This window comes from Protomyctophum bolini (genome assembly GCF_963924005.1).
Source record: "Protomyctophum bolini genome assembly, chromosome: 6".
In the NCBI taxonomy this organism is placed as follows: Eukaryota; Metazoa; Chordata; class Actinopteri; order Myctophiformes; family Myctophidae; genus Protomyctophum; species Protomyctophum bolini.
The window spans coordinates 18,369,066-18,394,536 of NC_137867.1; the positions used below are offsets into that span (position 1 = coordinate 18,369,066).

General features: G+C 42.5%; 1 protein-coding gene across 1 annotated transcript in view; it reads left to right on the plus strand.

The window, feature by feature from the left end:
* Positions 1–25,471, plus strand: part of oxct1a (3-oxoacid CoA transferase 1a) — a 69,646-nt gene that overhangs the window by 23,369 nt on the left and 20,806 nt on the right. Inside the window, exons 8-13 of the mRNA XM_080765237.1 lie at positions 11,473–11,580; positions 11,917–12,031; positions 13,110–13,204; positions 13,989–14,037; positions 14,193–14,265; positions 16,158–16,233. Coding sequence (XP_080621363.1) covers positions 11,473–11,580; positions 11,917–12,031; positions 13,110–13,204; positions 13,989–14,037; positions 14,193–14,265; positions 16,158–16,233 — 516 coding nt within the window. The remainder of the gene's footprint in view (positions 1–11,472; positions 11,581–11,916; positions 12,032–13,109; positions 13,205–13,988; positions 14,038–14,192; positions 14,266–16,157; positions 16,234–25,471) is intronic.

Here is a 25,471-nt window from a genome sequence, read left to right on the forward strand (position 1 = left end):
GCATAGATACCGTCCCTAGCTACCGTCCCATTAGCCTGGGCACCATTTCATTTCGGTATATGATCCGGGCTGGAGCCGGATGATATGCTTACGTCATGTTGTAGGCAATGGTTTGCCTACAACAAACAGGAAGCTGTTTGTTGCTTCCTGTTTGAATAAAAGCAATAAAAGCTCTCGTAAGCGAGAGCTTTTATTGAGAGGGAAAAGGAAGTTGTTGCCGCCTGTTCATCCTGTCTGGCGACTACAAAACAATACTACAACATGACGTAACCACATGATCCGGCCCCAGCTCGGATCATACAGACTTTTGAAACAGAGACCAGGCTTTCCTCCGAGGCGGTGGAAAGCCTGGTGAGGCGAGGTTACCGTCCCATCAACTGAAGGGATGCAACGCTGATTGGTTCAGAAACTTCAGAGCGGCGTTTCATGTTGAAACCGTCTGAAACTTCAAAATAAAATGCCCACCATTTCCGTTACCCTACACCTTTAAAGCATGGTATATACTTCACCATTTATACTGCGCCATTAAACGGACCTCTGTAGGCCTACTTGAACCCCTTTTCCACCCTCTACACGTAATCTCTTGATCAAAAATAGGCAGATCACGTCACACATGCATGCGACATGTTTTGAACTTGTAGATCGGCTATTTTTTCTACTTTTGTGTGACAGAATGACAAAGTAGGGCATTAATAAAATAAATAAAAAAATACGGAGATAAGAGGTTTCTGCCTGACAGCAATTTGACCCTCTGGAGTGAGTGTGGAAATATAGTGGCCCTCTCCATCATCAAAGTTGCCCATCCATTTGTTAAGTATGGGATGGGTTGATGTTTTAACTGATAATTGCTAAGCTACAATTTCAAATTGGTCAGGAGTGACAGAATATGACGCATCATGCATCCATCCCAAATTCAGCCAGAACAATACAGCTGTGACCACATTCAACAGCAGTGACAGCCTGTGCTTTTAAAAGCCTTTGCCCACATTGGCTGTCAGATTGATATACAAGGACAATTCTGGTCTGTCAGTGATGACATTTTGATTCTGAGAGGAATGGACCACTTATTTGTCTTGCCTTGAAAAGTGAAATGATCCAGGTTCATGGTGTTTTTTAGAGATTATAATGGTGACTTTGAAGGAGTTTAGTCAAGAGAAGACACACATAAACGGTGCACTTTTCAGTATGTCCAGTAATGGTGCACTTTGTTGAATTTAAATATAATTTGCACATATTTATTTCCTCTGAGCTTGTGTGCTCTCTAACCCTTTGACTTTCACACCGCAGTCTTTATATCCCATTGGCTCAAGTGGGTGACTTTGGAGAGATTCATTCTTTTCATTCTGCTTTAGCAAATAAAACATTTACCATAACATTTACAATATTTTAGTGCTATCCTATCTTCATAGAGATTATTCAGTTGATTGCAACCGTAGGTCCCAGATATTAGATCTCAATATATGGAGCTGACCTGTTCTGACATTCCATATGTTGAATGTTGATCCTCCCCACCCGTCCTTCCTCTTCGATGTCTCCCTTTTGACTGATACCTGTCCATTCAAACTCGTTAGTAGTGCAGCCCGCGAAAACTAGAGTTCTCAAGTTCAATATGCCTGAAAATCAACGCCCGACCCTACCTGGGCCCTCATCAAACCCTGTACACTCAAGACACTGCCCCCGCTGCCACCCTTAGATCTCCAGTACAGAATGTATTCCATATGTTCATCTGATTCAGGTATGCCAGCGTGGAAAAACACTGACAGAGAGAGATATGTAGTTCCAAATGCACATGTGAATTGAAACACAAGCCTCCCAAATGACAATGACTTTCAGTGGCATAACGTAGTGACAGCAGGTCCTTTTACCGGCAACATGCAGTGCCAACAACTTCACATTCACAGCGACAAACGCCGGAGGTCCAGAGGGATATAAGGCTCTGAGCAACACAAACTCTCTTTCCAGCAGGCGCTGTGAAGGGCCCTTCACAATAAAGTGTCTCTCCTTTACTTGCCAATGAACTACATCTTACACTGGTTATTATTGACAGCAAATGTATAGTCTTTGTCACGGTAACTTAACCCATTTTGGGCGGGAACCCCTTTTGGTGTTTTAAAGCATTATGTTATACTTTATATATACTTATACAAAAATAAACAGTTGTGGTCCAAGTTTCTCCAAAATAAAATGTTTTCTTTTCTTCACGTTCCTGCATTATTGAATGCATGGTCATGCACCACGTGCAATACCTTCAGGGACCACCAGTTGAAAACCCCAACTTGACACCAAATCGGTCTAATATTGCCATCCCTGCCACTTTTTTGCGGGATGGAGCTGAGGTGATAGCTCCATGTAACACACACATTATAAATCTTTCAATCTCCCAAGCAAAGGTGCCCCATGAATTAAAAAAAGCCAGAGTTACTGCCCTACATAAAACATTCAGGAGGGATGATGTAAGTAATAACCAATCAGTATCTATTTTAAGCATTCTTAGCAAAATATTTGAAAGAGTTATCCACGAACAGATTTTAAATTATGTAAATCAGTTTGACATTTTATATAACTTACAGTCAGGTTTTAGACAGTCACACTACTATACCTAACTGATATTATTATATAAATTAAAGGAAATAGGTTTTAAAAGTGAGGCTCTGTCACTGATACAGTCCTACTTTTCAGACAGATTCCAAATGGTCGAAACAGGTGGTTTGCTCTCGGAGACGAAAAATGCTTCCTTGAGTTCCTCAAGGAAGCATAATAGGTCCTTTATTATTTTTGTTGTACATAAATGACATGGAAGCAGCCTGTTCGTGTCCTTTTATTTTTGTACGCAGATGATTCTGCACTACTGGTGACAGGTGTCGCTCTCTAGAAAACTAGTTAAAAAAAGTCAACAGATGGTTAAGTGATAACAAGTTATCCCTGCATTTGGGTAAATCCGAATGTATAGTTTTTGCTTCAAGACACAACAAAAGATATCCAACTTTTCAGTTGAATGTAACGGAGTTAAACTCCAGGTGAAAACATCTGTTACATATCTAGGTTGTACACTAGACCAGAACATGACCAGTGAATCGATGGCTCACTCAGTTATTGGCAAGATCCACGCAAGGACTAAGTTCCTAGCTAGGATCGCCAAATTCCTAGTCAGAACCACTATGAGGACACTGGCCTCAGCATTAGTCCAATGTCACTTTGATTACACCTGCCTAACCTGGTACAGCGGTATATCTAAAAATACCAAAACTACAGACATCACAAAATAAACTAATGCAGGTAGTTCTGTATCTCTCCCCAAGAACCCACATTGGTGCTAACCACTTTAGAGAATTAAATTGGCTTCCAGTCGAAGGCAGAATACAACAACTGAGACTCATTTTAAAGGAAAAATGCATATTTTAAAGGTTACTTCCCGTCTGTCAACGAGTCCCATAGCTTGAATTGCGAACGCAGTGAGCACTTACTATGAGACCTAGCAGATCATGTCTGTCTGTCTGTGTGTCCGTGTGTCTGTCTGTCCCGCTTTTGTGCCCATATATGGAGCTGAGTGATTACGTCACCATGACTCAGCCATAACCATATATGGAGTCCCCAAAGCAGCTATACGTCCAAAACCCAAATATGTACGAGCTGCGTTCGCTTCCCGCGTTTGCGCGTCTTACTGGTTGATTGCGAACGCAGTGAGCACTTACTATGAGACCTAGCAGATCATGTCTGTCTGTCTGTCCGTGTGTCTGTCCCGCTATCCAAATATGGAGTGTGTTGCATCAGCAATCACTCAGCTCCATATATGGGCACAAAAGGGGCCAGGTCCACTCAGCTCCATATATGGGCACAAAAGGGGCCAGGTCCACATATACAGTAACAGCGGGACAGACACACAGACAGACAGACAGACATGATCTGCAGGGTCTCAGCTGCGTTCGCTTCCCGCGTTTGCACGTCTTACTGGTCTATGATGTGGTGTCGTTGTAATGTCCTTATTATTGGGATTTTAGTCAACGCATGTTCTTCCTATACCATATGCTGTATTTATTTATTTGGACAACAATGGAATTAAGTCTTTGACTTTTTGTGCAATCCTGACAATTCTGCACTGCTCTTTTTGAACTGTATCTTGAATATATCAAATAAATCAAATCAAATCAAATATTCAGTGAAATAAAATTTGTCCCAGAACACGCTAGTGTTTCAGTGAATAAGAAAAAGTAGGTATTTTGTGTGTCAGACAAGCCGATTGTTGGGTTGTCTGACTGAATTTAACAGGAAAGCACTTTAAATTACCAAATCATCATCAGCTCCCACTATGGTTGCTAGGTAACCAATCCATGATATTCAATTGTGTAATGTGCTATAGTATTCAGCAGGTACATTTATTTCGCTATTGCAGGTACACGTGAAAGGCTCAGTGCATTGTGGGATTCGACACACTGGGGATTATATCAAAGCGGAGTTCTGTGCCACAGTTGGATTATCTGTTGCAGTAAACCATGTACCCATTTGCTCTTCGTGTGTGTGTGTGTGTGTGTGTGTGTGTGTGTGTGTGTGTGTGTGTGTGTGTGTGTGTGTGTGTGTGTGTGTGCGCACGTGCAAGAGGGTATACAGCAAATGTGTATCTAATGTTCTGTATACCTTCAGAGCGGTCTGGGGTCTAATTGGACCTGAATGAGCTCCATCCTCATGGTCTCATCAACAGCCTCCAGGCATCTGTCCCTCTGTGTTGAAATTAAATCAATGGTCATTGCCTAGGCTGGGCAGTCGGCACAGAAGGAAGCAGAAGAAGTGCTACCGACTGCGCCACAGTGCTCCCATGCGTGTTGTATAATGAGGTCATATTTCCAGAGTTTGTGAATGTAACCTTTAAAGCACAAAACCTTTGCACCTAAAGCAAAAAATATTTGTGTTCCTGTATGCTTTCTAGGGCTGTCCCCTACTAAGGATTTGTATAGTCGACTATGATTGGCCAAATGTTGTCTATAGTCCATAATCAAGGGCTTTTTAAGAGAAATGTAACTCCAGTCACTGTCTGTCTGTCTGTCTGTCTGTCTGTCCGTCCGTCCGTCCGGGTCTTCTACAGCAGGGGTTCCCAACAAAATGCCCGCATACGTGGCATCTTGCACCGAAACCTAAACCGCGGGGAAGACCGTTGACTGGCCTAAGTAGCCTATCCGCTGCGCTGCTATAATGTTATATTGTTGACCTAAATGGCGTTATATTAACAAGGACAGTGACGCATTACTTTACCTGGGTTACATCATCTTCTGATACTTCAATATGTATTGACATGAAATAATAATCCCATACCGTGTAGTGCGTTATTTCATTAGCGCGAGTAACAAAATGGGCTGCTGCTTGTTATTGTTCCGCTGCTGCTGCTGCTCTGAACACACAGTAACGGTAAAGATACCAAGGATTCGAAAGTGACGTCACTGTTATGCTACGCAACACGGAAGTAATATGGACTCGAAGCAGTTTATAAACCACAGTCCCTGACGAATCCTTGGTATTTTCATTCAATCGGACAGAGTCAACTTTTCACCGCCGTTTGGAAAATCTGGGAAAACTTGGGATTCTCTTCTCGCGTACCAGTGGGACATGACCGTTGGTTGGGAACCTCTGTTCTACAGTATATGTATTCTAACTAAATAAATTTAAATTTTCGTGTCACCCTAGACATAATTTGGCCCTTGGGGAAAACTAATTCTGCAATAGAGAATCATTCCATTTGGCTGTGGGGGGGTGCTTCATGTCTGATTTAACATATACTTGCTTGGGTTTTCTCAATAAATCATGATATATATAACCTATTTTTACAAACTATTTGTTAAATAATATAATAAATTCAAGTCAAATCATGCAAAAGAAATATAATCGATTAAGAGATTGGTAGTCGACTAACACCCTAACCACACCAGAGGGGCGCCATGCAACTCCTTGCAACATGCAACAAGTTGCATTGGTGTGGTTTGTTTTGTTGCAAGGAGTTGTGAGTAGTTGCAAGGAGTGTGTGTGTGTGTGTGTGTGTGTGTGTGTGTGTGTGTGAGATCGATAGAGACAGAGCAAGAGAGACATATTGGTTCACCCGGACTCGTGCTAATGGGCCAGTGTTTAAGGAACCAGGGGTAGGCTTATTTTTACATTCATCACATCACATTGCATTATGGATCATTTGAAACGTAAATGCATGTAGCGCTTTAGCCTCTGTGGCGTACTTACATAGAAGTTGGCTGTCCTTAGTTTCCCATTTACTTTTTTATAGCATAAAAGGCTCTTTGAACATTGCGGAGAAACTGATTGTCGTGGTGTCAATATTCTGGGTTAGAGGAGCCTGAGCTGAGCCCAGACACTGGCAGGCTAACACACACACACACACACACACACACACACACACACACACACACACACACACACTCACACTCACACACACAAGGGGTTGAGATTGAGAGTCTATAAATACACGGTAATAAAAGTATGGAGTCACTGTCATCCTTCTGTTCTGTCACCCGTAGCTACTCTGTCTCTTTCTCCTCATTGTCGCATGGTACACACACACACACACACACACACACACACACACACACACACACATACTCGTTGCCAGTGAGGCCTTATCACGCCTTTTTTAATATCAATTTACGGTGCTCAGCTGCGTCCAGTTTCCCCATGTAACACTCCCATTTGGATCTGGTGAAAGGATCCGGTACAAAGCGCTGTGGCATTGGATGAGTTAGTCATGTCCTCCGTTTTAAAGGATCCGGTACAAAGCGCTGTGGCATTGGATGAGTTAGTCATGTCCCCCGTTTTAAAGGATCCGGTCCAAAGCGCTGTGGCATTGGATGAGTTAGTCATGTCCCCCGTTTTAAAGGATCCGGTCCAAAGCGCTGTGGCATTGGATGAGTTAGTCATGTCCCCCGTTTTAAAGGATCCGGTCCAAAGCGCTGTGGCATTGGATGAGTTAGTCGTTTTGTGAACGTCTTTAATCGGTTCATTTCCATGAGCTGTGTTTTTCGGTTCTATTTTCCCTCATATTTTTATATGGTAAAAAGATGAAATATTTTAACATTGATTCCGTCTGCCGTTACCGTCGCCGGTTCTGGCTGCCGTGCTGTCCTGTTCCGTTTACCGTCCTGCTCCCGTCCACTAAAATGAAGTCCGGTATTCCGTCTACAGCTTGTCTGATTCCATATGAATGCAGCATTACTTGGCATTTCTGCTGATTCCTACATCTATTGATAGGAATGTTAAACTGTTTGTTTTGGGTTGAGCAATAATGAGCAAGCAATAGGACAAATTGTCTAACACACACACACACACACACACACACACACACACACACCTTTTTCAAGGTGGTTTATTCTAGGAATCTGGAGACATTGTGTGCCCATCAGTTTGAAACTAATTGGTTTTGACAGTGCTTACAGCCCCAAAGAGCACAAACTGACAAAATAAGGTGCGTGCGTGCATGCATGCATGCGCGCATGTCCAGAGGGCACTTTGATTCCCTGTACCCATGTGCCATGTGCCATGAACAGAGCTCTTCATGCCTTACTCTGCTCTCATTGATGTGAAAATTATTTCGCAGATATAGGAATACGTGTGTGTGTGTGTGTGTGTGTGTGCGTGTGTCTAAAAAGTGTAAGAAAAGTGTAAGAAAATTTGCCGGCTCAATACACATGCCTGTTTATGCACTTAACTGTGTTACATGCTTAAAGATACATCTGTGAGCACATAATTATATATTCTTATATTCTTTATATATATCTATACCCATCCTCTGGTCTAAAACCGCTACATCCAAGCACCGGTGCGGCTTGAGTGCATCACCCACATGAAAGGGAGAGAAGGCTGTTTATATACACACGACACATTTACATTGTATGAGCTCGCTGTTGTGCTGCCTTAGCTTTGGAAAGCTAATTGAAATTTGAGCTGAATACAGCAAATGTGAGATGCAATTTTTTTGTACTGTTTGATTACTCCGTTTTCTTTTCTTCTGGAAACTGATTTTGAGTGAAATTGTCTTCAGTCTTTTCAATTTGGGGAATTTGTGCCACAAAACATTCCAGGTGGTTATCACAGTCCCCTTCTATCAACAACTAAATGTGAATTAGTGTTGCGTGCTAAAGACCTCTCCATTGCAAATGGCATTTTCACAAAGAATGATATGTGCAGGGCATGCAATTGTGTCAGAGGGCTGTATTAGTTACTTCTGTGAAGAAGTACTCCTGAATTTACTCCTGAAATAAAAGTAGCATTAGAAATTTGGTAGTATCTGTTACAAGTCCTGTATTCTATTACTATTGGCATCAAAATATACAAAAGTACCAAAGATAAAAGAACACATCAGGCAGAATGCCTTACAAGTTTGACAAAGTATAAAATAGGACTTGATTGGTTAAAGGAGCATTCAGTGATTTGGAAAAAATCCCGGTCCGCCCGGTAACAAGATGTGCACATGCACGCACTACAGTGCAACAGGCCAACAGTACACACACCAAGGCCCGTCCCGCTCGATATGATTGGCGGAAGCCAGAAGGCCAATCTCTATCCTGATTGGATGAAGGCTGGGCCACCTAGCCAAAAAAGGTTTTTTGACCCCGAGGTGTTAACTGGGGACAGGGAGGAACTCCTTATATGGTCAGCACACTCGATAGTAGGGAGGATTATCACAACAAAACAAAAAAAGAAGTGATATTTGAATTAAGTGAAATCACTGAATATACCTTTAATTTATGTTTTGAAATAATATAAATCTGCAAAGTAACTTCATTGTAACCAATATTTTTTTAACAATACTTGTAGTGGATAAGAAAAGGTACAATATTTGCCTCTGATTTATTGGAGTGGCATGTAATGGAGTGTAGAAGTTTAAAATACAGTACTTGAGTAAATGTACTCAGTTACTTTCCAGCACTGCATTTGGACGTTCACTAACCTTGGAGGATCCCTATGAGACTGAGTGTTAGATGGTGAAATCACTTACCCAGCAGAGCAGTCTCCGGCCCACGGCAAACAAAATCCTGCGTATCCATGACAACACTAAAGATGGAGATCCACTGTTGGCTCCTCTTTTTGCACTCAACTCTTAGGGTGGGGAGGGAGGCAGCATAGATCAGGAGAAAAATCAATTACATTTGTCGGTTAGCGTCTGCGTGCCCCTTGTGCAAATGCAGTGAAGTACTTTGCACGTGTGAATTTAGTTATGACAGTTCCCACCCGTCTCCTTCAGAGATGTTAAGACAAATACTGCCCTTTTTCTTCCCTATTTTTGAGCACCCTGTAGAGTGTAGAGTTATGTCACTTTGCATTCTTCAGAAATGTTTTGGCACCAGAAAAGCCTGCTTTAATCTACACGCGGCTAAATGCCCAATTCTGCCTATACGATTATGCAAGCCTGTGTTTTTTCTCTGGACAGATTTAGTGCAGTCAATACTGCTGTCACACACCACATTTGTACTGCTAGATGTACTGTACGAGTTGGATTGAAGTAAAATTCTTAGGGAGTCATTTAACTCTTGAGACCAAAAGGACTCTTACGGGTCTGTTGATGTTACTGTGTACACTTGCAAGTTGCATACACACCTCTGGTATCTGCATCGGAGGAGTTAAGGCTGTGTAGGCCCTTTTTGTTGCAACAGGAAGGAGCAGGTATGGTCCTTGTGGGCCTGCTATCCCTAAAATCCATTGCCATTTCCATCTGTATGTCGTTAGGCCGACAGAAATATCATAGACTCACACTCAGCCTGTTCAAACAGTTTTTCCTAATAATTATATTATTCTTTCCCATATTTGATACAAAAAAAATAATAATACAAATTCTAGAAATGGTACTTGGAAACCTTATAAGCGATGTATCAGTTTAATTGTTTTTCTTCCATTTCAATGTACAGTAGTTGAGAAGCAGATCATGCCCAATATGTGTGTCACTGACGATGGACACATTGTGTGTTTGACCTCCTCTGTAATGATTATCAGAATATGGTAGACAAAATATTACTGGTGCTTCTCCACCGAGTGTGTGGGATACGCCTGATACACAGCCATATATATAGAGCATCGAAGTCCTGACGTCACTGTCAGTGGAGGGCATCAATCCACAGGTTCTTGTACTTTTTATTTGCATTGTAATCTCCATAGGGGGATTTTAGATCGCCTCATATAAGAACTGTCTTTGAAAACTAAACCGGCCTTTTCACTCATATGGATATGAAGCATTGACTGAAGGTGGAAATGTACAAATATACCCAAAGAGTAACAAAATAAGCGTTCGAAACAACCCAAACAACCCAGAGACTACATTTCCGGGTAGGCGTGTGGCTGCATCTGCCCGTCGCACAACAGAAACTGAATGTTAATTACGTTTATTTTATTTATATATAATGTTTCGTGGTTAGTACGAGTCGAGTCACCACCAGCTGAGCTTACGTCAACGAGGAATCTCAGGAACGCAATGTGTTGACAGCTGGGCGTGACGTATATATTAGCAGCGACATTGCCTTAATATGTAGTTTCAAGGCGTTTGCGGCCACATGAATTCCATTTTCTCCAGAAACTGGCTGTATCAAATATGAATGGACATCATCAACGACGCACAGCCACTCCCCTGACAGAAAGGCCGGGGTGTTCGGTTTATTTTTCAAACACAGTTCTTACATGAAGCGACTTAAAATCGCCCTATGGAGATTTCACTGCAAATAAAAAAATATACATGAACCTGTGTATTGGTGCCCTCTACTGAAAGTGACGTCAGACTTCGGTGCTCTATAGAAACAATGGAGAAAGAACCAGTCCCTGAGTTTCTCATGCTGAAAGTCAGCCTTCAAACCACTGTTGACTAGAGTCCCCCAGGGGTCTATACTACGCCGCCTCCTTTTCTAGCTGACCCCGCAGAACAGGGGCACTAGGTTTAATATGTTGGATCCTCCACCAACCCCTTATCCAGCACATGTCCACTGGCATGCGAGTTTGGCAGTTTCTTATCCCTCGCTGGCATGGTGACTCTCAATGAGTCACCATGCCAGCGATGACTCAAGTCACAATGCCCTGCCGGCAGTGACTCACATTTTTATTACCATAAGTGTGATAAATAAATGGAGATGGGCATGGATAGAAGGTGCAGGTGGAAATCTAAAAGTGATCCCAGGGCCATGCCATACAGAACTGTATGGCAGCGGTTTTTGCCACGAGAAAGATCCCAATCACAGGAGCGACATCTACAGCAGTAGAGAAACGCATTTAAAAAGTTGGGGGCCCAGAAAGAGGCAATTTAAAATCCTCAGGATTATCTATTAGTAAATCTGCTTTGCTTTTTCTACAGTATATCTGAGTGGGCAGAAGTTATTTCCAGGGAGAGTGATTCTATTAGTATGGTTCCCTGATCTCCACTTCTAATGATTTGGACCGGGATTTTCCCTGGAGAGGTCTCTGCTCATCTGTCTGTCTGTCTGTCTGTCTGTCTGTCTGTCTCTATAGGTGGAGGAGATAGTGGATGTGGGCACCTTTGCTGAGGAGGACATCCACATTCCTAGTGTCTACATCGACAGGATTGTCAAAGGAAGCAGCTACGAGAAGAGGATTGAGGTATGCACTTATAAATGCTGTGTTCAAACTCAAAAGGGCAGTGGGCAATGTTATTGTGCTTTGATACGTGGGTTTGTTTCTTTCCACTATTGTGTTTAAAATCCCTCCACTGATTGAATTTACATTCTGTCTGAAGGCCAGCACTCCGATCCTCAGGATATGACTACAGTATATGAACAATAGAAGTTAATACATTTTCCTGTGAATTCATTGTCAGTTTTTCAGTTCGTCTGGCTGATAATCTTGAACAATCTTGGCATGGCTGCTCAATGTCTCTTCCTGTCACCATCTCTCTCTCTCTCTCTCTCTCTCTCTCTCTCTCTCTCCCTCCACCAGAGACGCACAGTACAGAAAGGCCAGACGGAGAAGCCCAAACCAAAGAAAGATTCTGATATTGTTCGAGAAAGGATCATTCGCCGGGCTGCTCTGGAGTTTGAGGATGGAATGTATGGTATCCTTTTAAAACCATAAAAAGATAGATGGCCTGAGCCGTGGCTCAGCAGTCCAAGCACCTTGGCTGGTAATCCAGTCTGGCAGTGTGCCGCGGGTTCGACTCCCGATCCCGATGGCCTTTACTGCATGTCATCCCCTAATTTCCTGTCAGCCTACTGTCTGTCCCTCCATAAAATAAAAATAAAATAAAGGCGAAAGCCACAAAAAAAACATAAAATAAAAAAAACATAATATGGAGTTACTTGCTTGCCATCTATCGTCAGCCTGATTCCATGTGAACGCAGCATTAGAGTATTAATTATTTCTTTCCCATGTCCGATATACGGACCCCGGTGCTAGGGGACGTCATATCCCAGGTCCGTATATATATACGGACCCCAACGTATACTCCGTCTATATAATGGTTGAGTCCCACCGCAGATTTTAACATTGGTCCGGTTCCTATGGCAACGCCCCACCACTCCAGCTATGGGATTGAAAATATAATCACCGTGTAAAGCAGTTGAAAGGAGGATTTTATTTTTTTAATATATTTTTTATCCCACGATTTTGTAACCCATTTTTCACCCCTGTGTCAATCATCTAATGTGATCCTGGGCTCTACACACCCTCCACCAACCTAGTCCCCATATATGGGGAACAAGGGGAGAGCAACGGACTTGAACTCATGCTTCCTTCATGCCTGAGTGTCCAAGTTTGAAAGGAGGATTTTCAAACGTCCATATAAGTCGGACTCCAGGAGAGCTGTCCTTGGTGGATCTTCTGCCATCCAAATTTCTGATTTAATTTGTGCCTTTGTACCGCAACGCTCCCGCCATGTAAAAGCTTCTGACGAAAGGTAAACAGTGTGTGCTTGTTCCAATGATACTTTAGTGTGTGTAGCGAGTGTGTGTGGAGGGCGCCGACTCCGACTTTTAAAGTGAACGCGTATGGTGTCACCTGGAACTGGGATTTATGCTAACGGCTAGCCGCAATAAATGAGTTAATAATAATATATACGTTACATAGTATTATTGTTAGTATTTGTAGGCATTATGCTTAGTTATGTTATGATCTTTGACATCAGAGTCCATCAGCCAACCTTGGTATTGGTATTCCCATGCTGGCCAGCAACTTTATCGGGTCTGACATCACTGTGCACCTGCAAAGTGAGAATGGTATTCTGGGATTGGTAAGGCAGCCACTTGTTTTCTCTTATTGTTTAAAAGTATGTCTGATCTTATTATTTATAGGTTTCAGTGCACCAGCTGGTAAACACAGTAATGAGGAGAGTATGGCCTGAGTTATACTTAGTTTTGTGCCAGTGTCGTGCAACCGAAATAGCAAGCTCACAATGTGTTGCCGACACAACTTGTTGTGAGCTTGTAGGTCTGCTATTGTCAGTGCGCGACACAGCGTGCAACCAAGTATAAATCAGGCATAACATTATTATTGCTCCGCTGTGAAGTTTGACCTTTTTCTTATATACATTTGAAACTGAAGCACTCTTGAGCACATCATTAGAAGAGTAGCCTTCCTTTTTTCAAGAATTGAAATTTATATTGTGCTGGATTTATTATATAACAAACGTGGGGGTTTGACAGTTCAATTCCTTTCTCCTGCATTCATTATTTGCCTGCTGCACATCCAACAAAGGATGTGGCTACGGCAAGGCTTTCCAATCAGTTCTGTTGACAGGTGAATGTAGGCAGCTATGTTAATGAATTATTTGTCAAAGTTTCAGTCTTTCAGTCTCCGCTCTCCTCTCCTTTTCCTCTCCTCTCCCATTCTTTATGCTACCCCTATAAGGATTGATCCTTATGTCACAAGGAGAGAAATGTCTCATCTAATCAGAAAGATGTGATTGTGCCTTTGTGTGTGTCTCTTGACTTGAAAGATCATGGTCAGTCAGGCGGACTGACCTGATTTTGCGTGCGTGCGTGCACGGTCATCTAATCTCTCTGCTTTCTGTATAGGGCCCATACCCCACAGAGGAGAACGTAGATGCAGACCTTATTAATGCTGGTGAGTTTCCCTGTGCAACAGAATGGTCATTGTCAATCAGTATTTTGTATGACACACTTATATATTTCATATTTCATTTCATTTTTTAATTGTTTGCATTGTTACATGAATCCCCAGATTGTGTAAGTAATCCTCACTCCTCATGCTGTGTACAGGAAAGGAGACAGTCACAGTGCTTCCTGGTGCAGCCTATTTCTCCAGTGATGAGTCCTTTGCCATGATCAGAGGGTAAGGCTATAACGTATTAGATCATGCTTAACCCATTTAGGGTAGACAAAAAAAGTCTTCTAAATCATCAGATTTGAGGCACATTTTAAACATTTTTCGAGACGGTTTCCCGTCTCGCAGATGCCAGAGAAGAAGAAACGATGTCTATCTTTTTTCAGAAACGTTAATATTCTAATCGTGATGTCATGAAATATCATAAATCAGATCCGAACCTCGGATGGATGATCAAAACCATGAACAGCGCTCGTAGTTTCTGAAAAGAAAAGATTCCTGTTATAATGGGAGTCTACGCATGTGCGAGCACGTTTCGTGCGGGCGGGGGGTGAGCAGGCCGTTGCCTAGCAACCAGGCCAGGGCTGAAAGTTGGTTTTCAGCTAAACCGTTTCATATTGATATAAAGCGATCAAAGACACCATATCAAGTATTCGGCAGACAACGGGATTAATTACAAAGATGCCATATCAAGTCTTCTGCAGTTAAGGTGCTTTAAAAGTCCTTAAATTGTCACTTCACTATCATGTAGGGACACACATCAGACATACATCATCTCTAGGGTTTTGCTGAGAACCAGCCAGAGGGGAACCTCTCTCTCGGGGATGCACACGCAGATCCGACACCACCAAAGGTCCGACATGCGGAAACAATGGTCGGACATGCGCTGCTCCTGTGCTTGCGGTTATGGTTAGGTTAGCGTTTGAGGTAGGTTGTCGGTCTAATACTATATGATCGGACCAATAGTATGTCTGAACTAAAGCCTCTACCCCTCATCCTGCTAGCTGTGTTCGCAGAACACCTTATATTTCATAACTTTATAATTTTATTTTTGAATGTTTTTTTGTGGCTTTTACCTTTTATTTTATTATGGAGGGACAGACAGTAGGCTGACAGGAAATGGGGAGAGAGATGGGGGGGGGGGGATGACATGCAGTAAAGGCCGTCGGGATCGGGAGTCGAACCCGCGGCACACTGCCAGACTGGATTACCAGCCAAGGTGCCTGGACCGCTAAGCCACGGCCCAGGCCATTTCATAACTTTCTTAATAGGCTTTCCACTCATGTCAGAACAGTTTATCACCTGAACAAAAAAGCCACCAGTAACCATAAAAAAAGACTGAACACAAGCCCCAGCCGTGATTTGTAACCTCTGTGCATTAACAAATAACCATTGTCGCCTGTTCAGCGAGATGTCAGCCGTGACAATATTCCCCCAGCTGGTATTGATTTGCTTGTTGTCTGTGACACGGCCCACCCACCCTCCCTAAAGCATGGCTTCTCTTCCTCCTCCCACCCACCCTCCCTAAAGCATGGCTTCTCTTCCTCCTCCCACCCACCCTCCCTAAAGCATGGCTTCTGTTCCTCCTCCCAGCGGAAATTCAATAGCACTCATAAATAGTGCTGCCCAATGGTCAAATTGACAGATTCTTCACAAAGCTCTTCTGGCCATGCTGAGTCATACAAAACTGGGGTGTGTGTGTGTGCGCGTGTGTATGCGCGTGTGGGTGCTTGAGTCTGTTCATTAGTTCTGTGTACAGTATGTGTGTGGTGTGTCCATAGTTGAATGGAAACTATTGTAGAACACTGAGTCAATGGGCAGGCTATACATTTGAACTGTGATATGTTTTGTCATGATGAATTGCACTGTACCTAAACCATCAATTAGTCGCAGTGATACAGGTCTCATGGCAAATTCTCTCTCCGACATCTATGCACTAATGCATAATTAATGGTCCATTAAGTATACAGCACATTAACATTGATGACACCCATCACTGGGCTGCTACTGCCTCTGACAGGTCACAGCCAAAAAAATGGTTAATGTAGGGAGCAATTGATTAACTGGCAGATGGATAAGCGAATCGATAGGTAAGCTGATGACTGTCTCCTCCTCCTCAGGGGTCATATCAACCTGACGATGCTGGGAGCCATGCAGGTGTCCAAGTCTGGAGATCTTGCCAACTGGATGATTCCAGTAAGTCTGTTTTGGATTATGTTAAAAACTCCTTTTTCTGGGCATGTTGTAATATGTGAACATTCGACAAGCGGATGTACAACGCAGCACAATACAAGCCGTTGTGAGCAAGCAAAATACTCCACACTGCTCTCGCAAAGCAATTACAATTATTAGGCTGTAAATGTTTCGATCACATTTAATTGTTGGCCTGAATTGCAAAGGGATTGTGATTTTGTTTATTTATGAATACAAATATATGTTGATTAGGAATGTACATAATACAAGAGACCTGTTAATTTTGGATTGCCACATTTAAAGGTGAACTATTAAGTCGTCTTTGTGTCCTAGCTTAAATCATTCTGGATTTAATTGTTAATTGGAACACATTTCTCTGTTCCAATCTCCATTTTAGTCTTCACTATTCTGCCTTTGAACAGATAAATGAATTGAATTAAAACCCCCCAAGTGATTATGAAAATTATTCAGTATCTAAAGATGGGTACATAGCGTGAAATTGGAAATGTTTTACGTAGGCGATTGGCAATGGTGATTCTGTCGATTATGGGCGTTTTTAATATGCAAAATGGAGATGAACATTTTCCAGTTGAGCGCATTCAATGCTTTTACAAGCGAGGGTTTTCAATCTCCACTCGAGGTGAAACATGGAAAAAAAATATGTATACAGATTATATAATTTGGTGTACAGTTTACAATTTTATAACTCAGCTACTACTGTTTAGCTGTGACTTTATTTTTCCTGTCAAGCTGATGAATAAGCTAGCTGACTAAACCAAATGTCCACATTGGTGGACATTTGCACATAGACATATTAGACATGCACATAGACATATTATTGATTTTCATTCATATTAGTCATATTATTCATAGCCACAACATCCATTTTCATTGTTATGCACATGATACACAGTTATACATCCCACTGGGATGTATAACCTGGTGGTGAAGGCAATACAGTATGTACAGTATCCTTACATGTCTTTGTGACACTATGTCCCAGAACTTCCTCCAGAATCCAGATATATGAGGCCAACTCAGAGATCCCCCCCCTCTCTCTTTATCTGGGTGTGATATTTGTCTCTGACTTGTCCTTAGATGGTCAAGTGAGAAAGGAGGTACAATCATGCTTCTTCCAGCTGTGAAACTGGAAGTCCTCATCATTTGCACACCTTGAAAAGGTCATTTAGGCTTTCATTTATTTGTGATGCATATTGCATAGTCTATCTACTGCAACTCCCTCTATTCCGGGCTCAGTAAAAAGGTTATCTCCCGTCTCCAACTGGTGCGAAAATGATTAATCAATTCTAAGGAATGTAACCATAATACACCCATTATCTTCTCTTCACTGGTTGATGCTGAGTTTCAGGAGAATTGATTTCATGATATTACTAATTACTTAGTTTTAAAGCCTTGCGAGGCCAGGCGCCCAGCTACATTTTAGATATGCCGGTCCCATCTGTGCCAGAGCGCAGCCATAGATCCTTAGATAGGGCTCTGTTGGTTGTTCGTTTTTTTTTGGGTTGTGGTAAATACCTATTTGAATTTCAATGTGTGTGGCGCCCCTCACTTCACACAGGTGTGATTTTTATTTAATATTATTGTTTTAAAGAGGGCAAACATTGCCATGAGTTGCTGGATTGTGATGATTTACATAACATGTACTCTAAATTGTTGCAAAAGAAGGCACCCCTTCAAGACGATACCTAATCAATGCTATGGGAAGGCTTTGCCTAGCCACTAGGCCGCAGCGGTCCCCAAACTGTTATGCCCGTGCACCCCCTGTTACCTCCTGACCTAACTGACGCACCCCCCAACACTAAGTCCTGTTTTATTTGGATGAAAATGATACATTTTTAATATGATTATGGCAAATAATCACAGAATGTCACTGCACTCACTGAGAGACATGCAGCTGCTGTATAGAGCGTCGCAGTCCCACCCCCTTTCAGAACAACGAGTGGCCCAGGAAATAAATCCCAATGCATTTTTCCCATAGGCATTTCTTAAAGTATTTATTTAAAGACTGTTACGCCGCGGACAAAGCCAACTCGGATCGTGACAAATCATGACAATGAACACAATGTTTTGGGCCGATCAAATAATTTATAAGAAGAAAAACAAAACAAATAGTGTTGTCTCCTGCCTTTATTTTCTTCTTTCTAATGATTTGATCGGCCAAAAATATTGTGTAAGAAATTCCTATGAGGAAAATGAACGGCGATTTCTTTTCCGGGTCTCTCGAGGGGGCGACGCTCTATACTCCCGCAGCTGCTCTATACATCTCCTTACAACAGTGTTTTACCAGATTTTGCCGTTTGTGTTAAATAACACCATAAAACCGCCATTACCCTTTACATGTCACGCACCCCCACAAGGGGTGCACGCACCACGGGACAACTCACCCCATCCCCGTTTTTCCTCCCGGAATTGTCCCCAGTGAGGGGTGGGAGAGGCTGGACAGCAGACAGCCGTGGAACTTGAAGGACAACAGATCACAGATGTACGCTTTTGAGAACAAAAAAACAAAAACAGAAACGCAATACGAGGATAAAGAAAACATTCAGTCCAAAATGTCCCGTTAGCTACAGTAATTCACAACAACAACTACTACTACTACTACTTTGGTGTTGAAACTTCTCTAACTATAAACTTTCATGACAGCAGACAGCCTAATATAAATATAATTTATGAAAAGGCTACTACAGTGATTGCCTTTCCATAGGAGTATCTTTTTATATTTTTACAAAAAGAATATAAACAGCCAATAACATATTACAAGTTCAATGAATCTTGAACCTAAAGCCCCATTCACATTGAAGAAGCTGCTTTAAAAAGCAGAAGCAGAAATCTAAAAGACGCAGCTTTTTTTTGAGAAAGTGGGCGTGTACAAGGTACCTGTCACTCAAGCTGCCTGGACTGGCTGTCTGGCTTTGAGACGAGAGACGGGCAGTTTGAGCAGATGCGCATTTGAAAGTCTAAAATGTAAAATAGCGACTGTAGAGGAGAAATAATTATATATTTAGTTACATCATAACCTATTCATCGATGAATAAATAATATAATCTTGGTAAACTTGTTTGTAAATAACCGAACGGACCGGATCTCAATCCTCCCCGTCTTCAGTGCAACGGACCTGTGCACATGCATATCATACAACTGATATAAACTTTATATCAGTTGTATGATATGCATGTGCATAGAGAGATCAATAATTAATAGCCTTTATAATAAAGGCTATTAATTATTGATCTCTCTCGCGCACACACACACACACACACACACACGCGGTGCATACGACGCGCTGGGGACTCTGGACTTTAGTTCTTTGTCTATAGACTATATATATATATGCTCATTTATAAACCGTGTGTGTGTTTAGTCCACGGTCAGAGACAGCTACGGGGTTCAGTTGTTCACCTCGGTGGGAACCGGGAGGGGGTAATTACTGCAGGGGCACTGAGAGAGAACTGGCTCGCAAGTGAGCCCCGTGTCGGCTCCTCCACGGTGCTCAATATCTCACACACACACACACACACACACACACACACACACACACACACACACACACACGTGTTCTATCTATCTATAAATATAGGCTATCTACTATCTTTCAACTTTTGGTATGAGGTTCATCGATAGGCCTACATGAACGCAATAGACCAATTTAAATGATTCCCTCAAATAAATCTTATATGCGATTGGTTTATCGATTCAGAACGCAGCAAACCAATCACAAAACATGGGCAACATATTGCATAAATAGAGGGGGTACATACAACTGATATAAGGTATGATCAAGGCCCCACTCCTGTAGTACGTACATTACTAGCGCCACTGTACCACGGTGATAGTGCCTCGGGTGACCTGCGGTCAGGCCCCGTCGTCGAGGAGAAACCTCGAGCGAAAGTGGACCGACTTCTGGACCCTGTGGCCCGGCCCGCGGAGGACCCCCTAAATTGAGACTGGGTGTCGAGGAGCGTACACCAGTGGTCAACTCCCTGTGCTCAGGGCGAGGTCCCGCGACAAGGGCAATTAATTTTAGTGCGAGGAAACGTCCAGCAAAACACACGAGGACCGGCACAGAAACGCGCTGAGAGCGGGCTGCTCCTCCACTCTTCTCGGGGAAGGTTTTGGGGAAAACTCCGACACAACTATATTGTTTAGTTGTTTGTCTATCTATCTATATCTGCTAATTTATCAACCGTGTGTGTGTGCACTGTGTAGTCCACAAACAGTCCACAAGCGACGGATAGCGTTCTGGAGAGTTCAGTTCAGTAGTCCATCCATAGCTTCGATGAGAACCGGAGGGGGGGGGTGAATGCACGATCACTTGTCCCCAGAAACGTGACACTCGCGACGGAACACGGAACACAACCTGTTTTCACCGCTTCGACAACTTGTTTCTCAGATAAACTTTAATTTCTATCACTAAATATGCTATGGTCTTGCCAAATATCCATTCATATTTCATATACAGCCCATATTTAAAAAGTTTATTTTTTAATGCGGACAATTGGCTCGGACAGCTTTTCCAAAGCTTTTTGGTTTTGTAAAATGAGCTCAACTCCGCCTCCTCAAACCACGCTGTGCTCTGATTGGCTACGCGCAGATTTTTAAAGCTCCAGCTTTTAAAAGCTGCTTTAAAGTTAAGGTTCGGTGAGAAAAAAAAAACGCAAAAACAAAAAAAAGCTATTCTTCCAGCTTTTAAACGCAGAAGCTGTTCTGCATAGAGATAACATGGGACTCCGCCTCCTCAAACCACGCTGTGCTCTGATTGGCTACGCGCAGATTTTTAAAGCTCCAGCTTTTAAAAGCTGCTTTAAAGTTAAGGTTCGGTGAGAAAAAAAAAACAAAAAAACAAAAAAAAGCTATTCTTCCAGCTTTTAAACGCAGAAGCTGTTCTTCAGTGTGAACGGAGCTTAAGGCAACTATTGTAAAGGTTGTTTGTGAGTTGTCCAGTATTCACCACTAGCTGGATATATCGTGACAATTCTGTGCCTGAGTGAAGAATGGCATTGTCATGTGATTAATGAAAGAGAAGTGGAGGAAAATTGTGTCTCTAACACGTTCTTCTTCTCAGTTGCCAGTATTGTATCAATGCATTCCATGCTATGTGGCTATTGATTTAAAGTCAGTGAATTAATTGCCAACAGTGCCAATGCTCAACAAATTAGTAATTACTCACATAAACACTTGCCACACACAACCCCACCACAGGTTAACGAATAACGATTAAGTTAGTTTGAAGAAACAATTTGTAGTCCACAAAGAACATTAGGAAAAACTATTTGATGCAGCAATTATTGTATAATGCGTCTTTTAGTCCTATTATTGCATTGTTGCAGTTCATGTGGAATTGCCAGATGAACTTTGGCTCAAAGGATCAAAAGGGCATATTTCTTAGTTTGAATCAGTTTCTAAAACGGTTAGTCCCAATACTTGATTCTGATTGGCATCTTTCCGTGCTTGGCTGCTTTTTCGCTTCTCACGATAATCCACACCTTCAATCACTTTATATCATTCCCAGCCTATCCCGCTACTCTGTAGCTGAACTGGGCAAGGGGAGCACTTGATTGCCTTACACACCCTGGCCGTGCGGGCGTCTAAGTACCTGAATGTGTGGCTCCGGGCGGCCTCGTAAAGACATCAAGCGCCTCCCATTCCCCCGTCACAGAGACTGGAGTAAAAACAAGGAAGTGTGGCTCGCTCTGGTGGGCGCAAAGCATAGCTACTTTTGTGAATTTAATAAGTTACGTTTTATGAGGAAGATATTGCTATACGTATGTTTGTAACCGTTTTAGAAAAGCAATAAGCCAAGCGAGGTCCCAGCTTACCGTATATTTTATAATGGCTGACAGGGTCGGAGACCCGACGTCTCTCAGCCACTATAAAATACCCGATAACCTGAGACCTCTTGTGGCTTATTGCTTTAATTAACCACTTTCAATCTGGTGTCCGTATTTGGAACATGTCTTTATAGGCTAAAGGTAAATCATATGGGGCTCAAGTGGTAATACAATATTCTACCCCTCTTGTATATAAGGGACTCCGTACACAAGATCGTCGTCCATTGAAACTGAACATGGAGCCTATTGTTTTCTGCCAGTCCTGCCTATGCCACTGGCACTTGTCATTAGTTGTCTGGGCAACGATTCTCTCAGCAGTCCGTCGCTATGTTATTAAATAGAGAGAGACATTTGTATCAGACAGAGGAGATTGTCAGAGAACCAGAGAGAGAGAGAGAGAGAGAGAGAGAGAGGGAGGGAGGAAGGAAGTGGGAGCTCTTGGGTTGTCAAGGGGGTGATTTTCTACCATGTTTCTCCAGTCGTTTACTGATAAGTGAACACAAGGGCTACACAACCCACAAGATGAAAATGTATTATGTTGTCATGGTAACGCAACAGTGAACGCTAGACTTGTCTAGCATTAGACATACAGTGGTAGACAGGTTATAAGACTCCCATCATGCATTTGTACTGCAGCAGTACCCTTCTCTTACTATAATGGCAGACAGAATATATAGTAATGGTAGTTCATTTTTTGTCTTTGAAATGATTGCCTGATGGCTCATGGAAAAGTAGTTCTTCTTCAGGTTATTGTAAGTGTTGTATGAATGAACCAAGCACAGGTAGGACCAAGCCCCCAGAACCAAGCTTAGCACATAAAAGACGCTGCTGCACATGCTATCGCCTGAAACCACATGTTCATGCCTTGGTGCTTGAATCTTTTCGCATTTGGGCACCAACATCCGTACTCCGTTTTTATATAACTCTATGGGTTGGACGCTTCTAGCAGGACTGCTACATACTACATAGTCACCATTGTAAAATGTTTAGTTCCAGAGGCAGAGGCTTTTGTGCTGGTTCTGGACAACTGGCTATCCGACGGACTCGACACCGGGACAAAGGAATGCTTGTACCTTGTACCTGTATTTGCACGCATGGACCTCGTACCTCCTACCTGATGTCATTAGCCGATACTCAGGGTATAGTACATGGGAGGGGTCAGACACAATTTTCTTAACCTGTCCTGTCCAATGGTGGCCTGCTCAAAGATGACCTGGGGGGTGATCGGAGGTGTAGACATACCCATGATCTTCCCTGCCATTTTGACTAATCTAAGGATCTCAGATTTGTATTTTACAGTTAGATTTCCAAACCAACTGGTGATACCATACCTTAGAATTGACTATGCTAGCTCTATAGAAGATCAGCATTATGTTTCTACTTACACCAAAAAGTCTGAGCCTACGTAGAAAATGAAGGCGTTGGTGTACTTTTGCACACATACTTGTCACATGGGAGTGCCAGTTTATATCACGAATCACGATCAATGTGTACTCCTAGATATTTATAGGATGTGACCTGTTTGATGTCATGACCATGTATGGTGATCGTGGTGTGGTCACTTATAGACCTGGGATCCACTACAATCTCCTCCGTTTTTCTTACATTAACTTGTAAGTGATGTTCATCACACCAGGTTACAAACCTGTCCACTCCAGTTGTATGGCTACTGATGTTACCTTCACTTGTGAGTAAACTAAGGATAACAGTGTCGTCAGAGAATTTGACTACACACTGATTTGGCTGTGAGCTGACACAGTCATTTGTGTATAGGGTAATTAAAAGGGAGGAACTAACTGTCCCCTGGGGCCCCTGTACTGCTTACTGCCCTATCAGAGAGCTGGCCTGGGGGTGTGGAACACGTGTGTCGAATTTGAAGTTGGTGCAGCAAACGGTTCTGTATCTGTCTCTCTGTGTCCCTTTATTCCTATATATGGAGTTCTGTGTCAGGCATGCCCAAATGTGCCCAAACGTGTGTTGCCTAATCTCAATGTGACGTCATGGAATGTACAGGTGAGGTCAACTGGCAGAGGTAGGGGTTTGATGAGGTCAGATCAACAATAACATATGGAATGAATTCTGTACTGGCCATACTGTATATGGAGCGTGTCAGAACATCATTGTGATGTCAGAACAGGCCAGCTCCATATATGAAGATTTAGGGGTGATCTGGATTTTGGCCCTGTCCGGAGCCCGGGCAGAGGCTTTTGTGCTGGTTCTGGACAACCGTGGGTCAGACGGACTCGACACTGCACTCCCTGTGGTGGTGTGGAACACGTGTGTCGAATTTGAAGTCGGTGGGGCGAACGATTCTCGAGTTACGTGGATTACAGATTACAGACATACAGAGACGTGCCGCATTTATAGATAGATAGATAAGAAGGTATAAGACAGTCTTATCAATTGTATTACATCTTCTTTTTAATATTTCACATGAATGCTCACACACCGAACATATAGCCATTCTACAAGCTCACAGGTCAGGTGTCATCGTGGTAGAGTTTCCACCTGGGAAGGTCTCCTTTTAGCTTAATCTTTCAATATTTATATCACTCCCTCCAGAAGACACGCACATGCATCCCCCTTTTTAAAGACATTCAGTGAGAAAGTGAATAGAGATTTCATCTTGAACTTGCACCTCAGTGCCTATTTAATTAGCAAATGTGGGGGCTACTGTATGTACCGTATCTCCCTTTGGCAAGGATACATTTCAAAGGGAGAGTTCAATGAACCCGCTAGACTCGAGAGTCAAATACATGTTTCCAGAAGATGGGGGTGTTGGGTGTGTGACACATCCATGGGAACTGGTGCGCAAAGATTTTCTCATTAGAGATCTAAACTAAATTTAGATTTAATAGATTAAACTATGTAAGCAAGATTAATTTAGATATTGATCAAAAAAATATATTGGTTTTGATACATTTTCGGTTAATTGCACAGGCCTACAATGTTGTTGCCATTCTCATTAATTCAAGCTGTACTGAGTAGGCTACAGAACATGAACATTAGGCTATGTGAGTTTTTTTCCACCACCAATAAAGGCATCATTCTGCATGAGTGAGGCATCGTTTAGATTAGTAGCATGGTTTGCATCATTCATTCGCCATGGTCGCGATGTCCGATGCAGTTACAGCTAGTTTTTATGTCCTCCAGAATTATTGGTTTTGTGAAAGGCCTAAATCCTGAAGGTCATGAACATGAGGTGAAAAAGGTTGGTGTTCTAGAAAGGACCTATTCACGTCCACCACAGACTCCAGGTGAGCAGATTCACTGTAGCCTGGCAACCATGCTCACCCAGACAAAACAAGTCTAGGCAACGGCCAACAAAAGTTTACACCTTGATTTGATTTGATGAATTCACTTCAGTGTGCAGGATGGAATAGGTTATTATT